General features: G+C 36.9%; 1 protein-coding gene across 1 annotated transcript in view; it reads right to left on the bottom strand.

Moving 5' to 3' along the window:
- The window catches only part of RP1 (RP1 axonemal microtubule associated), a 364241-nt gene that overhangs the window by 165169 nt on the left and 179983 nt on the right, over positions 1-19089 (bottom strand). The window contains 1 exon segment of the mRNA XM_035726960.1: positions 4798-4975. Coding sequence (XP_035582853.1) covers positions 4798-4975 — 178 coding nt within the window.

The raw sequence follows: 19089 nt of genomic DNA, 5'->3' as shown, positions 1-19089 counted from the left end.
TCCCTCTCTTCAGATGCTAATCCCAAGTCCAGGTTGTTAACTGTGCTTCTGACCAATCAGCTGTAAATCGAAGATTCCTACAACCCCTCCTCAAGTTCAGTTAATTTGCTGGAGCAGCTCACAGAACTCAAGGAAATACTTATGTTTCCCAATTTACTAAAGGATATGACAAAGCATATCAATAATAGTCAGATGAAAATATACACAAGGTGAGGTCTAGGAGAGCCCTGAGTGCAGGCACTTCTGTCCCCATTGAGTTGGGGTACCTCACCCTCCCAGTATGTAAATGTGTTCACTGATCTGGAAGCTCCTCAAACCCCATACTATTGGGATTTTATGGAGGCTTACTCACAGGCATGATCAATTTTTAACTCCATGCCAAGCTTTTCTCCTGTCTGTGAAGGATGGAGGGATAGAGTTAAAAATACCAAGCTTTGAATCATGGCTTGGTTTTCCAGGGGCCCACCCAGAGGCACCTCATTAGAACAAAAGATGTTTGTCATACTCTTATCACTTAGAAATTTACAAGGGTTTTAGGAGTTCTGTGCAGGAACCAGAGTAGGGGGTGGGTGGCAGATATCAATATATTTTCTATTATCTCACACTGTTCTCTAAATCTTTTGTTACACCTTTGTTTACCTGATCTGGCAGGAAATTCAGTACTACCCTTAAAAGTAAGAGAAATTGTGGGTAAAAGTAAAGACAAATAGCCACACAAAACAGAATTTTCAATGGTGCATATCAATACAGCAAACATGAGCCTTTGTACAGCAACCATTCTTTGTGCTTTCTTCTTGTTGAAATGTGCACAGCCTAATGACTAACTAGAGTCAAAATAAATCCCATAAAGGAGTTGTTGCAACCAATTCTGCAGCTACGCTTTTCATTAAAGTCCAGGGAAATCCTGTATACAGGATTTCTTTAACATCGTGGTACATGTCTTGTGAAAATGGGGAAGTATTACTAGAAAGTGTATTTTGAATAAATGTTTTTTTTATTGTGCTTCCCTACCTTTCCTCAGAATTCCTAGGATTCGTGATGTTTCAATAAAATTTCCAAAGCAATATCTCCAGCATTAAAATAGGAAGTTGCCTCAGTATATTTAGCAATAATACCTTTAGGTTAACATTTCTTGGAACAGTCTACTTCTGTACAAATGTTGGCATTTATGATACTGGTGATGAGGTTCCCTATATCAATGAGAACTTCTTGGTCAATCTGGGTGTCTACAACAGCAGAGAGAGAGAAAACTACTAGGCAAACTTTCAGTGTCAACTTTTTCCAAGATTCTGAGAATACTAACAGGTTACATATAGAATACACTACCTCAAGATAACCTGAACCCTGAATATGTCAACCACAGCCACAAAAGATCAGCTAACTTGTAATAATGTTCCAAGGCTTGCTTGAAGGCCATATCAACAAGTGTCTTCATATATATTAATACCACTTCCTACAAAATGGGTTCTCTGCCTTTAATTCTATTAATTGCTTCTTCCCACTGAATCCATGAGAGACAGAATCTTACCCCTCACTTGTCCATGTCTCTATCCAGGCTCTTGAAATCTCATACAATGACAAGATACATAATGAGCCATATATAACATACTGGGCTAAAACATCACATCAATGCAAAGTGGTGTTGTAGTCATTTTTACAGATTAAAAATAATCAGTGAGAAGGTATGGAGCTAAGAATTTTAAGTTTCCTTTTAATTTGAAAGTCTATAATCCTTTGGAATAAGTCCTTCAGGGGTAGCAATCTTTATAGAGCTGAGGTCTACAGCTTTATAGTATGTTTGAAAATCTTTCCATTCATTTTTTAAATGAAAGAGATACTTGCAATGAATGTCTAGTACTCACTTGGAACTTCCATAACCTAACAGACAAAATTCCATGATTATCCTCCTGGGTTAATCCAGATAGGAACAGCTTGGTGATCACAGGAATTTGCATCTAATAAGGACAATTTATAAGATCTCAGATTGATAAATGATAGCCCAAGGTCAGGCCAAGAGGAACCTCTCTGTAGCCAGGACAAATAGGAGCCTCTAGGCAACTCCTCACAGGATTAACAACTAGTGCCAAAATATACTTCTCATTTCTGAGACTGCTAGAGTCACTATGGGACATTCAGATTTAAGAAGTCTATTGTTATTGAAATTGAGGGAATACTTTCACCTCTGGTAATTTATGCTAGGACAAAATTTCAGTTCAGTGTAAAAATATGTATGTACATGAATGATCATCCCCCCAAAAAAACACAATAAAATAGCCAACATTAAGGGATTGGTTAAATAATTTGTGGTAAATGCATTAATAAAATTCACTTGAAAATATGGTACAAATCTATGAATATTGATGAAAATCATTTGTTTTAAGTAAAAAAGCATATAAAATTGTTTTTTATATATAGGACTGAAGCCCTATATTTTGTTAAAAATAATGCTTTTAGGAGCACCTGAGTGGCTCAGTCAGTTAAGCATCTGCCTCACATCAGGCTTTTTGCTCACTAGGGAGCCTGCTTCTCCCTCTCATTCTGCTGCTCCCTCTGCTTGTGCTCTCTCTCTCTCTCTCAAATAAATAAAAATTAAAAAAATATATATATATAATTTTAGTATACCTAGAGAAGGTAGATAAATATATACAACACACACTTCCATAGAAAAAAGTCATGAAAAAATATACATCAAAATGTAAATAGTTTTTATCTCTAGACAGATTTCCACATGAGTATATTTTCAGAATTTTCCACAATTTCATGCATTATTTATTTAATAAAAATGATAAAGGGGAAAAGAAATTATATGAACAGATTACAGACATCTATCAATCTAGCATTAGAAGACTTAGTCTCATCCCTACTGGCTATATGCTTTTAAAGTTAATTCACAGGGTGCCTGGGTGGCTCAGATGGTTAAGCGTCTGCCTTCGGCTCAGGTCATGATCCCGGGGTCCTGGGATCGAGTCCCGCATCGGGCTCCCTGCTCCTTGGGAGCCTGCTTCTCCCTCTGCCTCTCTCTCTCTCTCTCTCTCTCATGAATAAATAAATAAATAAAAATCTTTAAAAAATATAAAGTTAATTCACAATCACAGGGGATATTCAATTTTTTTAAACATACTATCAAATAATAAAAGTCAATTTTCAAAAGACCATAAGAAGTAATTTATCTATTTTCCAAAGGGAGATTAAATGATAGAACCCATGTTTCTCAGTGTCTGGCTTAAAATAACTGCCTACAAATGTTAGGTATTATTACTGAAACAAGAACTTTCATATACATTTACTTGCTTGATCCCCACCAGCTCTGCTGGGGAGATAGGGCAGGTATTACTGTTACCCTGGTTACAAAGACACAGAAACCAAAGCTCTCTGATGTTAGTTGGCTTAACTAAGATCATACAGCTGGTAAATAGAGAAGAAAACTCAAATCATCCATGCTCTTTAATGCCTGTAAAAAAAAGAATGACTTCTTTTCTATTGGTACCAATACCTAAGGTTGACAAACCTGGTCTTTTATTATTTGTCTCTTATGTATTGCCACAAATTATTTTTTCTTCTACTCATCTTTTTTTCTAATTATTGCTATCTCTGCTTTCTCATCTTTTCTTCACTGCTCCTTCCTTTGTATTAGTTCTCCTTTCTTCCTGTGCTTTTCCAGCATGGTTGTTGTACCCTGATAGCTATTTCTCATGGCTTTTTCTTCTACTCCACCCTGTATCTTCCTGCTCTTAAGTCATCTGTTTCCCTGCTGTGTGCCAGAGACAGATGGCATACCCACTTTGCCGAGTAGGGGTGTCACTCTGGAAGAACAGAGGGTAGAGGGAGTGGTGGTATGGATGGCAGTAAGTTAAGATGTATTAATCCAACAATTTGCAAATTTTTAAATATGGCACCTAACGGCTGAGAAGGAATAGAGGCAGACAGCACAAAGAACAGGGCCAGATATATCATCATGTTAAATCAAGCTCTTATTTAAACTATCTTCAGTAGGATATCAGTAGGATATTATTTATAGATAGATAGATAAATAGATAGATAGATAGATATAATGTTATAGATATAAAGTACAGGTAGATTTTGATAAGCAAATAGAAGTTAAATAAGAGTCAGACTGACTAAGAAAGTCATCTAGATTTTGATTAAGCCAAAGTCCATGGGACTACATCAGGCAAAAATTAGATAGCAAACTAAATTTGCAGATAATTTAAGAACACAATGGAGTTACCTCATTAATCTTTGTGTTCAAGCAAATACATTCTAAGCTTAAATTGTTTAAATAGTCTACAGACCCTCACTAAAATTGGCTAGAGAATCTGATCTTAGATATGAGAGAAATCAGTTTCAAAATATTCACATTTCTGTCCTATCCTTATACTTTTTTTCCAAATCCTATTTTAATTCAAATCTCATTTAAAATGATCTTTTTTCTATCTCATTTTATATTGTGAACATTAAAAATTAATAGCAATGAAACTGAGAATATTTCTAATAGTCCCATCCCCTCACAGTGTATATGGAGATATCATTAAATAACAAAATGCACACATGTACACACACATATACAATGCACAAACAAATTTTAAAACTATAAAGGAGCTTAATATAGTAAAAACTCTATATATAACATAAACATCTGAAATTTTGGGATAAATTATCTTCAAAATCTTTTTCACTGCTTCTAAAATAACAACAAAGGCTAATAGCAGAGATACGCTTAGTAAAAACGTGACAAAATTATCAGGCACAAAATATCACAAAGCAAACCAAAATGGAAGTATCTCAAAGTAAACGTACATTTGATGACCTGTGGATAGAAGAAAACATTCCCATTCTTAGTATAAATAACTGGTTTTGCCTGTCCATCTGGCTGAAGTCCAACAAACAATCCTGGGCTTTTCATGGATTCCAGGCTTATAGATGCATTTTCCAAGTTCTTCTTAATTTTAAAATGACAGTCAGTATCTCCTGTACCCTGTGATCAATATAATATGATTGCATAAATATAAACAAACACCAAAGGGCAGAATTTAAAACCAGTCACTTCACAAGAATATAATTTTGCTTCATTCTCAAATCCTCATGACGAATACAGAACATTTATACATATATTGCATTAGGTGCTTTGTTCTGTTCCATAAGATCCAGGAACAGAGACCAGGTGTTTGGCTGAGGCAAGGGTGTATGCCTTGGACAAAAGGCTCTGAGTAACAGAGGAACTTCAACTAAGGAGAGTGCAGTGTATGCTCTGTATTTCATTTCAGAGTTACTAACCTCTCTAGGTGAAAAGAGAATACTAAAATGTGAAATTTTCCTTTTGAAAAATACTCCAAGGTAATGAAAAAGAGGGTAATTCTCACCATAAGTCCATTTACATTTAAATATAAACCAATTTTCTGTGCTATTCCACATTTTCTGAATTGAAATTTTTTAGATTTTGTTTATTTGAGAGAGAGAATTTGCAAAAGTGGTGGGGTGGGCAGGGGAAGAGGGAGAAGCTGACTTTCTGCTGAGCAGGGAGCCAGACATGCAGGGCTCATCCCAGGACCCTGAGATCATGACCTAAGCCGAAGGCAGATGCTTAACCAACTAAGCCACCAAGGCACCCCTCTGAATTGAATTTTTACCAGTAAATAGACTTCACATAAATTAGAGGAAAGTGAGGGGTAGAAGGTAGGGAATTTCAGGCACGGGGCAGCATGAACAAAGGCCAAGAGGCAATAAGCAGTATGGTATGTATATGAACAAGCTTCTTGATGTTCTTGAGCAACAGAGAGAGGAAGGTGAATCCAGAAAGGTAGGATCAGTTTGTAGGCAACATAGAAAGTCTAGCCTTATCTTAGACCATGGGAGCCACTGAAGGATTTTAACTAGAGGAGTGATAGAGACAGATCTTAAATTATTTTCAGATAATTTCTTTAATGCCCCTTTAATGGCCCTCTAATACTCATTATCTACCCAATCAGTTACATAACCCTTTGTGGTTTTCTAGCAATGATTAGCAGATTCTTAATTCTTGCCTGTTCTTCAAGTATGCACCTCTGGAGCTCCCTTTAATATTATTTCTTAGAATTTATATTTTACATCAGTTTTAGATTTACAGAAAAATTGAGAAGACAGTAGAGTTCCCCATATATCTGCACCTACTTTTTCCTATTAACATATTGCATTATTATGATACATTTGTTACAATTAATGAACAAATGTTGATACATTATCAACTAATACTTTATTGATATTTCCTTAATTTTTAACTAATACCATTTTTCTGTCCAGAATTCCATCCAGGATACGTTATATTTAGTCACCATGTCTCCAGGCTCCTCTTGGTCATGGGAGTTTCTTATATTTTCCTTGTTTTGATGACCTTGACAGTTTTTAGGAGTACTGGTCAGGTATTTTGTAGGATGCCTCACTATTGGAATATGTCTGATGTCTTCCTCATGATTAGATTAGAGGTATGTGATATTGGGAGGAAGACCATATGAAAGGTGCCATTTTCATCACATCACATCAAGGGTCCGTGCTTCCAACATGACTTAACACTCTTGATGTTGACCTTGATCACATGGTTAACGTAGTGTCTGTCAGGTTTTTCTACTGCAAAGTCACTATTTTTACCTGTCCCCCTTTCCATACTATACTCTGGGAGGAAAACACTACGTGCCACCCATACTTATAGGCAGGAGTTATGCTTCACCTCCTTGAAGGCAGAGTATTTTCCATAATTTATCTGGAATTCTACATAGGAAATTCATCTCTTTTCCTCCATTTATTTATTTATTCAATCATTTCTGAAGGTTATTATGGGCTCATGAATATGTATTTTATACTTTGGGTTATAATCCCATACTACTTTATTCTGTTGTTCAAATTGTTCCAGGTTTGGCCATTGAGAACTTTCAGTTCTTCATAGGTGAAGTGTCTCATAAGTGAATGTCTGTGTGTGTGTGTGTGTGTGTGTGTGTGTTGGCTGTTTTGAATACTTTCTTACTTTCTGGAACTACAAGATGCCAGAGGTTTATTTTGTATATTTCCTGCCCCAGTCCTAGAATCAGCCATTTTTCTAAGGAGCCCTGGATCCTTTTATTAGAGAATGTTATTAGAGATCAAGACCTGAGCACTAGATCTTCTTGTTGCTACTGGGGTGTTGTTGTTTCTAGGCCCTCTCATCTAGCAAAGCAAAAAAATATATGTTTATACTAATTCATGTATATGCATATATTTGTAAATATTTCTATATGCAGTCATTCACATTTATATTAAGTTAAACATGAGCTCATACTGATATCTCCAATTCTAATGGATTACAAATGGATCTTTCTAGCTTCCTCCCCTTGCTTATCTGTAAACTCCCACTCCAACAATGAGAAATTTGGTTCCCATTATCTGCCATCCATTTATGTAACTGTTCCATTCCAATATACATTTATAGTAGTATTCAACTGTTAACCAAACTCCCATGGGGAACAATTTTATCAACTAGAGTACAGAACTTATCTGCAGTTCCCATTTTCTTTTAGTCTTATCTACTACACTCATTTCCAAAGATTCTTAGGTCAGTACCTTTTCCTCCTATCACTTTCATAAAGGTTGTTTCATATTTTTAACACAGATTTTTTGTCATAGTCTTCATTCTTTTCTGGGATTCCCAAACCCCTAAATATTTTTTTTAATTTGCACACATTAAGGCTCACTCATTGTGCTGTACAGTTCTATGGGTTTTGACAAATGTATAATGTATCTACCATTATAGTAGCATTCACAATAATTTTATTGCCTTAAAGACTGCCTGTGCTTTACTTATTCAACTTTTCCACCCACCCCTCAAACCTCTCACAACCACTGCTTATTCTACTGTCTTTATAACTTTACATTTTCCAAAATGTCATATAATTAGAATCATATAATATGTACCCTTTTCATACTGGCATCTTAAACTTAGCAATATGTACATAAGTTTTCTCAGTGTCTTTTCATGGCTGGATAGTTCATTTATTTTTATTACTGAATAAAAGCCATTATACAGATGTACCACAGTTTATCTATTTAACTACTGAAGGACATCTTGGTTGCTTCCAGTTGGTGATTATGAATAATACTGCTATAAACATTCATGTGAAGTTTCAATTTTGTGAAAGGTATAAGGTCTGTGTCTAGATATTTTTTTCATATGGACATCCAATTGTTCCAGCACCATTTATTGAAAAGCCTGTACTTTCTCCATTGAAATGCCTTTGTTCCTTTATCAAAGATAAATTGACTGTATTTATGTGAGTCTATTGCTGAGCTCTATATTCTGTTCCATTGATCTGTCTATTCTTCAACCAATACCACACTGTCTTGAGAACTGCAGCTTTACAGTAAATCTTGAAGTTGGGTAGTGTCAGTCCTCCAACTTTGTTCTTCTTCAGTATTTTGTTGGCTATTCTGGGTCTTTTGCCTTGCCATATAAACTTTAGAATCAGTTTGTTGATACCCATAAAATAGCTTGCTGATATTTTGATTGAGCTTGTGCTGAATCTATAGGCCAAGCTGGGAAGGACAAACAACATTCAGTCTTCCAATCCATGAATATGGAATATTTGCCCATTAATTTAAAATCTCCAAGGGACACCTGGGTGGCTCAGTTGGTTAAGGTCTACCTTCGGCTCAGGTCATGATCCCAGGGTCCTGGGATCGAGTCCTGCATCAGGCTCCTTGTTCAGCGGAGCCCTCTCCTTCTCTGACAAGTGAAAAAATAAAATCTTTTAAAAAATAAGAAATAAAATAAAATAAAATAAAATCTCCTTGATGTCTTTCATCAGAGTTTTATATTTTTCCGCACATAGATCTTACATATATTTTGTTAGATTTATCCTTAAGCATTTCTTCTTCTTTTGGTGCTAATGTAACTGATGCTGTGTTTTTAATTTCAAATTCTAATTGTTCATTGCTAGTATTTAAGAAATCAATTGACTTATTTTTTAAAGATTTTATTTATTCATTTGAGAGAGAGAGACAGAGACAGAGAGAGCACAAGCAGGGGGAGAGGCAGGCTCCTTGCTGAGCAAGGAGCCCTATATGGGGTTTGACCCCAGAACCTGGAGATCATGACCTGAGCCGAAGGCAGACGCTTAACCATCTGAGCCACCCAGGTGACCCTTGACTTTTGTATATTAATCTTGTAAACTGCAGGCTTGCTATAATCACTTATTAGTTCTAGAGCTTTTTGTTGATTCTTTGGGGTTTTTTACATAAACAATCATGTTATCTGCAAACAAAGACTATTTTATTTATTCCTTCCTAATCTGTATACAGGCTGTTTCCTTTTCTTGTCTTACTGAATTAGCCAGGACTTCCAACACAATATTAAATAGGAGTGGTGAGAGTGGCTATCCTTGCCTTATTCCTGACCTTAGGGCAAAAGCATCCAGTTTCTCACCATTATGTACGATACTAGCTATAAGTTTTTTGTAGATATTCTTTATTAAATTGAGAAAAATTCCCCTTTCCCTTGTTTGTTGAGGCTTTTTAAATTTTATTTTCACCATCATTATTCAATCAGCCATTAAGACCCACTAACCCCAGTCCACAACAATATCTATCAAATTTCATTCAAACTTTAGTTTCATAGTTATTTCCCAAACTTCAGACCCATACCATGTCATTCCTGGATCACTACAACCACTAACTGAAGTAAGGATATTTGTGGATTATTAAACCAATATGTTTTCATTGATAATTGTTACAACACTCTCCCACCTACTGGATCAATGTGCTCATTGTGTCATGGGTAAGTTGAATCCAGCCCAGAACAAATAAATCTTTGCTCAACTTTGAGATTCCAAATAGAAGGATTTTAAGAAATTTATACCAAATAAGAAATCAGAAGTTTGCAAAACCAAGCTTTATTGAAAGATAACATAGTTGCTAAAAGAAATTCCAAAATTGGACTTTTATATCTAGAGCCAAGACTGAAGGACTGGATACCATAGAGTTTAAACGATGAAGCTACTGAAAAGGTAAATACCATGTATGACATAGTAGAAATTTTTATCCCACAAAAAAAAAAAAGCCCATCTGATACTAGAAAGAGGAACCTGGGGTAAAAATGGGCTAAAGAGAGACTGGATATCCTTATTCAAACCCCATTTGGGGTTAATTCTTGGTATAGCAAAGAAATAAGGGGCAGCAAAATCTTCATTTACTTTAGGGGAGAATCTCAAGAATGGAGGGACTATCCCAGGAAATTTTACAAATTTCCCTTAGAGCATCCAGTATTCAGTACCAGAGTAACATGGTGCCATCCAGAAGGTGAATTAGAAATGTCTGAGGGAGGAATCTTAGAAGACACTGATACAGCTTATCTTATCCACAGCTCACATGGAGACATCAGGGGATCCAGAAGTTATCTCATACCCCAATGGCAGGTTCAAGTACTGAGAAGACTAGTGACCTGGAAGAGGGCTGAACTTGGTACAAGTTGGTAAAGGGTTGGAAATCTTGAGACCAAACCAGATAGTATCTCAAGCCCCATGATATTGCCCAAAATGTTCAGACTACAATATGAGCCTCATTTGAAATTATATAATATTGAGATGTCCAAGGATAAACCAAATTAGCCACACTGCAGAGAGAGTAGTGTGGGACTGAAGAAGAATATATGTCCAGTGGCCCATCTTCATGACTTTTTTTTCTAAAGCTTTGCACCCAGGGACCATCCAAGGAGGAAGGAAAAGAGAAAGGAAAAAAAAAAAGAAACCCTGACTTATTATTGAGCTATAAAGAACTAATCTTAGAACTGGACAGAAACCAAGATATATAAAAGCATTATTTTGGCTGAAAAAAAAAATCAATCAACTGAACTAAGCATACTGGAACATGCCAGAACTATTAGTGTACTTTAGGGCAAACTGTGGGCTTTTGAATCAAACTATTTCATGTATTTCAATATTAGAAATATTTCATATTTCTCATTGTTATTCCTGTAGACTTTAGGTTCTCCATAAACTAGCCCCTCTTTTATATAGAGGCCAAATTTATGAACTTCAATATTATTAGCAGCCCACCATCTCCCCAAACTTAAAATAAATATCCTATTAAAAATGGATGGTGTTTTACATTAAAGATCTCAAGCAACTACCCATGACTCATACAACTGAAAACCCTTTCCCAAACATATCTCTTTCCTTTTCAACATGGAACTTGATACTTAACTTCCATTAATGCACTTTCACAATGTGGTGTTATTATCTGTTTACATTCTTCTTTCCCCCTTCTAGATTGCAAGTTCTCTGTGGGCAGGGGCATGTCTTATTATATCTACTGTAGCATTAGCAATGGATATATTTTCTGCCTTTCAGTAGGAACTCAATAAATCTTTGTTAATTCTTCAAAAAATTCTCTTTTTTACCAATTTCTAACCTTATACTTTGTTCATGTCTTTCACTCTCTTTTTGATAGTGAAAAATGGGACTATTTCCTGTAAATTCACCATTCCAGGGGATGGGGTTCAAGACACACTACCCCAAAATATGGCACATTAGAATACTGAAATTTCAAGCTGAAAGAATCTGTAAAATGGCAGGGGCAGGAAGGATTTTTCTGACCTTCCCCTGAAGCAGGTCATAAAATTCTAATGTGAGAGGTGCCTTCCTTATACCACTAGGAAAGGAGCATCCTTATCTCCAAAGACAGAAGGATGCTGAGAACTTGAATAAATAGGCCTTGCTATTTCCTCCAATTTATAACACTTAGCTCATACCCTATTTGGTCTTATCTCATTTTTCTACAACTCTCCAATCTTCATCAAAACTAGCATTGAAACATCTGTTTAACATCCTGGAGTACTTCCAGTCTTCATTTCCTTAAAAAAGATCCTGCGCCATGTACAACTTATATTAAATAAATATGTATGCTTTTCTCATTGGTCTGTCCTTTGTTATAGGGGTCCCAATTGAGAACTTAGAAAGGTTTTGGAAAAAGATATTTTTCCTCTCCTATAAAAGAAATTTCTCCTGACTCACCTACCCTGCTCAAATCAATCTGCCTCTCCTGAGCTGTCATATAAACTATAACTTGAATTGGATGACTATTTTGTGATTATAATCTGGATCACTGATTGTACATATTTGTTCCCTCCAATAAACTGCAAACACCTGAGGAGTAATATCCCTTTTTTAACTCTCCATTAAATACAATTACTGAAAAGAATGAAAACAAAATTTAATATAACAATTTCAAAACAATAAACCTTTAGATATTCCTTTATTCCCTCTTTTTTTCTTTCATTTAAACATCTGTTTTAGACTCTTAATTAGAAAGAATAGACAGGGTTACCAGAGGGGTGGTCGGTGGGGGGATGGATTAAATAGGTGATGGGGATTAAGTAATGCACTTTTCATGAATAGCACCAGGTGATGCATGGAATTATTGAATCACTATATTGTACACCTACAACTAATATAACTATGTTAACTAACTGGAATGAAAATTAAAACTTTAAAAACTAAAAAAAAATAAAAATCTCCTTTTTATCCCTAACCCAAATGAAATGGAGATGAGAAATAAAAGAAAATATGTGGGTTCTTGATGTAAAAGGGTCATGTTGTACTGTGTGTGTCTTCCTACATATCAAGAACAAATACCAGGGGCACGTGGGTGGCTCAGTTGGTCAAGCGTCTGCCTGGGGCTTAGGTCATGATCTCAGGTACTTGTGAAGTTCACAGTCCAGGGGCATAGGCTCACTAAAAGCATGATTTATCATTATTTACTTAAATCTAAGTAAGTCTTTTACTGAATTTTATACTTTTCAGCCCACTGGTCTAGCCTTGTGTACCAAGCCCATCTATACAACTTCTTAAAAATCTGAATTACCTTGAACTTTTTAGTTATGTACATGTGTAGGAAAGAGGAAAATTAAATAAATTTGTAATGAGAGTATCTTTCCTAGTTTCTGCAAACTAAACTCTTACCTATGAACAAGGATCCTGCTAGTGTGGGGTATGTCAATGTGTGAATATCTTTCTTTGGTACCCTGATCACTTTTTAGCTTGTTTTTCCAACAATTCTTACATCTCTTTTTCCTTTACATTGATTCTTAGTGATGAGTTCCACCCATGTTTTGAGGCTTGTTTTTCTTCTTTAAATTAACAATTTCACAATTGTCCCTAGTGAACTGCATGTTTGTTGCTAACTTGAATCTTTACTACATCAAAATCTATTAAAGTGATTTACTCCTACAGCATAATAATTTCATGGTAACAGAGACATTTGTTATAGGATCAGAATCACTTGATTTAAACATAGGTATGTTTGCCTATAAGAAATGTTTTTAAATATACAGTGGCAGATACATTGGAATCATTAATGCTTTTATTCAATTCAATCTATACAATGAACATTTGTTGAGTAGCTGACTGAGGCACTATGAGGTTTTTAAGGTATAATAATATAAGCATGCATTACCATTTACCTTTGAATGCATCTTAAATCCTTTTGGAAATTGTAAACATGCCTTACCATAGCCTCTAAATATATGGAGAGGCTAACTAAATAAAGGAGGCTAAATAAAGGAGAAAAGCTAAGATAATTATTACCATTCTGTTTTCAAGAGTAATGTCGTTCCAGCCTAATGATTTCTGGTCAGATACAGTGAAAATGAAAAAAAAATATGCCTAATTTTTATGCATTAACACAGTATCTAAAGAGCAAAAAATCTAAGTCAGACAACCACATCAATGAGTCACTAAACAAATTTTAAAGAAAACACTACAATGGAAATAGCAGAAGCAAAATACAAATAATGAAGTTCTGTGAAGGCTCTTCCCTACAAATTACCAAAGTAAAGGTTAAACGTCAATGTTGTTTAAGTGGTAAATACCATTAAGTGATAGCCTCAGAGTACTCCAACCCTCAGTTAATTACATGGGTCTGGTATACACAAAACAAGTGGATACATGGGCTCCACAGGAGGAGCCCTATCTGACCTCAATGTCCCCTGACAGTGTTTGGGGGAGACCACAGCCAAGGGGCCAATCCCAAAGAAAAGCTAGAATAGGACTGATCTGAACTGTACCTAATGGATAAAAGTATTAAATCTAGAATAGAAACTCTTCAACCTGGCCAATCTTTTAGTAACTACATAAAAGGAGTGATTGATTAGTTCATTTACACGGAACAGTTTGGGGTAAGACATGCTATTGTTGTTTTCTTACCTTATTATTTGTTTTGCTGTATGAGCTTAAGGGTTAAGAGATGTCATTACAAATATAAGAGGGCTAGTCCAGCCTTTGCTACACAAGAGATAATCAAAAATATTAGTCCTTCTCTCTATGCTTTCTTTGCTGATCTTGTTACAATTATCAGGAAATTCACCTTTGGCAAGAATACTGCACATTTGTATAGGATTTACACAGGATTCAGGAGCCCCTGGCTTCATGGAAAGGCTCTTTAAAATTTCAAGTCTTTTAACAATAACTTTTCCAATGGGGGATTAATTTTTCCAAGAACAAGCTTGGAATTTCTAACAGAAATACTAGGAAGCTAAAGAACTCTACAAAATGTTTGAGCTTTGATTTTAGGAGGCAAGTGAACAAATGTAACAGATCTATAAGTATGTCATAGGCTAGGAAGACCTGCAAAATCTTACCTTAACTGGATATTTTTACCAGTTTTTTTTTTAACAGGGGAGGGCAGAAGGAGAGAATCTTTAGCAGGCTCCACGCCCAGTGCAGAGCCTGATGTGGGGCCCGATCTGACAACCCTGAAATCATGACCTGAGCTGAAATCAAGAATCACACAAGACGCTTAACTGACTGAGCCACTCAGGTGCCCCGATTTTTACCAAATTTTTAAAGAAAAAAAAAAAACAGTTACAAGATTTCCTCTGCAGCCTTCAAAGAATATACACACCTCACCCTTTGTGTGTTGCAGGGGAGGGGGGTTATTTGATATTGAACTGGTACACATTGGTAGAGCCATGGCCATTTTTTAAACACTGAAATATTTCCATTTTAGATGGTAAATAGCTGTGGTTTGAGTCCCTAGTTCCTCCTGATTCTCTGGCTATTCTAGCATGAGACAGCCTCTGGAGGTCATGACCCACTGCTGGGGTGGGGGGAGGAGGAATGGATCCGAGCAGAAGAAATGGCACCCCAATAACATGGACAGCAATGCCTCATCCCCATCATGGACCCCAAGGCTCCTTTGCTCCTTGTTCTTCCTTTCAGACCTCCTCCCTCTTACTAGTCTCTTTTCCATTCACTTCCTGCTTCATACTTGTGTGTTGCCTCACAGGGGCATGATCTAAAAGGAATGTCCTTAACCTTCTGGTTAAATGACATGCAATCAAGATGTGGCATGCCAAAAAGGCCTAGAGAATCTCTGTGTTATGCTCTAAAATGGCCTGAATTTTTTTTTAATGTTTTAAATATCAAATTCCATGTAATCAAACCATTTATGTTCCTTCACCTTTGTCAATAGATCCCGCTGGGTTCCACATTTTGTCTCTCTCCATCTTAAAGCAAATAGAACAAATGCCTCTGTTTTTTTTTTCAAGTTATGAAACATCTTTAAGAAGAAGTGATACTAGGTTTGAAACTTGAATACATGATTGGCTGCATCAGTTCCAAAGTACACAGGAAATTCTGAACTTAGATTTTTTTTTTTAAGATTTTATTTATTTATTTGACAGAGAGAGACACAGCCAGAGAGGGAACACAAGCAGGGGGAGTGGGGGAGGGAGAAGCAGGATTCCCACCAAGCAGGGAGCCCGATGTGGGGCTCGATCCCAGGACCCCGGGATCATGACCCGAGCCAAAGGCAGACGCTTAACAACTGAGCCACCCAAGCACCCCTGAACTTAGATTTTCATCCCAAGAAGTCCATCAGGGAGGGAAAGGAAAGGAGGTTCCTACTGTTGATGCATAGTACAGGCTAAGAAGACACAATTTCAGACTCAATCACTCATCTAACAAGCTCTCAACAAGATGGGTTCCAGGAAAATTGCTGAAGAAGAAAATTGTTTTTGTGTTGTGAATGATCTCCCCTCTGGGTATAAGGACTCCGGTCTCCTCATGGGGGTCAACCCAGCTTTTCCATCTGGGTATCATGAATCCTCCAAAACAGGGGTTAGGAGGCAGACCGACCTAGACTGACACGTGGCTCTGATACTGGTTGGTGGGGTCTGGGAAAGTTATGTAACCAGGCTCACATTTAGCTTCTTCATCTGAAGAATGGGCATGACAATAGTTTCTCTGTGACAGAATAATAGTTCTAAATATTTGCAAATGACATATCAGATAAAGGGCTAGTATCCAAAATCTATAAAGAACTTATCAAACTCAACACCCAAAGAACAAATAATCCAATCAAGAAATGGGCAGAAGACATGAACAGACATTTTTCCAAAGAAGACATCCAAATGGCCAACAGACACATGAAAACACATGAAAAAGTACTCAACATCACTTGGCATCAGGGAAATCCAAATCAAAACCTCAATGAGATACCACCTCACACCCGTCAGAATGGCTAAAATTAACAAGTCAGGAAATGACAGATGTTGGCGGGGATGTGGAGAAAGGGGAACCCTCCTACACTGTTGGTGGGAATGCAAGCTGGTGCAAGCACTCTGGAAAACAGTATGGAGGTTCCTCAAACAGTTGAAAATAGAGCTACCATACGACCCAGCAATCGCACTACTGGGTATTTACCCCAAAGATACAAATGTAGGGATCCGAAGGGGTACGTGCACCCCAATGTTTATAGCAGCAATGTCCACAATAGCCAAACTGTGGAAAGAGCCAAGATGTCCATCGACAGATGAATGGATAAAGATGTGGTATATATACACGATGGAATACTATGCAACCATCAAATGGAATGAGATCTTGCCATTTGCAACGACGTGGATGGAACTGGAGGGTGTTATGCTGAGTGAAATAAGTCAATCAGAGAAAGACATGTATCATATGACCTCACTGATATGAGGAATTCTTAATCTCAGGAAACAAACTGAGGGTTGCTGGAGTGGGGGTGGGGTGGGAGGGATGGGGTGGCTGGGTGATAGACATTGGGGAGGGTATGTGCTATGGTGAGTGCTGTGAATTGTGCAAGACTGATGAATCACAGATCTGTACCTCTGAAACAAATAATGCAATATATGTTAAGAAAAAAAAAAGAAGATAGTAGGAGGGGAAGAATGAAGTGGGGTAAATCAGAGAGGGAGATGAACCATGAGAGATGATGGACTCTGAAAAACAAACTGAGGGTTCTAGAGGGGAGAGGGTTGGGGGGATGGGTTAGCCTGGTGATGCGTATTAAAGAGGGCACGTTCTGCGTGGAGCACTGGGTGTTATACACAAACAATGAATCATGGAACACTACATCAAAAATTAATGATGTAATGTATGGTGATTAACATAACACTAAAAAAATTAAAAAAAGAAAAAAATCATCCAACTATAAAAAAAAGAATAATAGTTCTACATATTAATCTGTAAGTTTCCACCCATCTTCCTGTGTTCACAAAATTCTTTCTATTGAATACCAAGAACTTCTCCAATTCCCTCAGCCTAATCAGATAGAGATGAATCACTCATAGCACAAACAAAAAGAAATAGAAGTAAAAAGCATGAGTACTTAGTGTAAGGCAGCAAGATTCAAGATTCTGCTATACACTTGCAGAGGAAATGGAGGGACAAGATAAGCAGCACACTGTGAAAGAGATGGAAGAGACGGGGCTCACACAGACTGGAAAGAGAGAATAGAAAAACCATGAAAATCACCATCCAACTTGAGTAAGAGGCAGCTAAACCAAAGGTGACTGAACAATGAGCTATCCTCTTGGTTGATATCTAGAGAAGATACAAATTTCCAATGTTGGCTCATCTTCTACTTTGGAGTGACATTTATTTAGCCACAAACTCTCCCTAGCAACTTCAAGACACACATACCCCAAAACGTGTGTCATGCAGCGATATACTATCTGTCTCATGGTTCTGAACACTCGCGTGAATCCCAGAAGAGAAAGGCTCAAATACTTTGTGGATGCTGGTGATATGAAGGGAAAGCTACCTCCTGATGCTCCTCCTATAGGATGACGGAGCATTAGATGAAATCGTACTCTCAGCTAGTCTGACCATAGTAGTAATGTTACCTGTTTTTAATCTTAATTAGTTCACTTATCAGTTTAAAGACCATAAGCATGATGTCTGTTAAGCATGGATTCTTAATGGGCTATATCCCAATTCACAATGCTCTTGTGAATCAAAGATGCTAATTATGTGTGTGTGCATGTGCTTTTCTCTTTTGCACTCTGAACATCAGTGCAGCTCACCAGACACAGGCTTGCCAGTCTGCAGCAAAGGCAAGGACCCAAAGAATGATGAATAGTCTAAACCTTCCCCCTCCTCACCCCCAGAAGCTCAGGCAAACTTTCCCATATAACTAGATGTCATACTGGTAAGGAAACGGGCAGGGGAGGCAGCCCTGAGTTTAATCTAGAAGATACAGTTTGAACTAAATTGTTTCAAACAAGAATAGAGGAACAGAGGATTAACAGTCAAGTTAAATGTGTAATCTTATATGCCCTTCAACCCATAGAAGAATTATGATATATAAAATGTGTTATGTTAGTTGCCTTCCATATCCCATCTTAAGTCAAGATGTTAAAGAACCCCCAATATTTAGAATTTAAAATTACTTCCTTACTCAAAATATAGGTTTCCATTGGTGGAAATTCAGGCAACCAAAAGAAGCAGTAAGGAAATATTGTTGAGCTGGGACTTTCTAGAGCCTTGGTTCTCAAAGTGTGGTTTGCAGACCAACATCATTAACAACAGCTGAGAGCTTATTAGAAATGCAGATACACAGGTCCCACCACCATCTATCTGAATTAGAATCTGCTTTATAATAAAATTCCCAGATGATTTGTGTGCACATTACATTCCAGAAGCAATGTCTAAAGTGTTAGAATCCTTCTCTAATCATACCAAGCATGTGGCTGCCCTCCTCACTTTTTAATAAGTCAAGGGAGACCATCATATATAACATCCAATTTCCAAAATGTTTATAGGTTAAAACTAAAAAAAAAAAACCACTCAG

This window comes from Zalophus californianus, chromosome 4 (assembly GCF_009762305.2).
Source record: "Zalophus californianus isolate mZalCal1 chromosome 4, mZalCal1.pri.v2, whole genome shotgun sequence".
NCBI lineage: Eukaryota > Metazoa > Chordata > Mammalia > Carnivora > Otariidae > Zalophus > Zalophus californianus.
The sequence above is the reverse complement of the archived record's forward strand: the minus strand, read 5'-3'. Positions and strand labels throughout refer to the sequence as shown.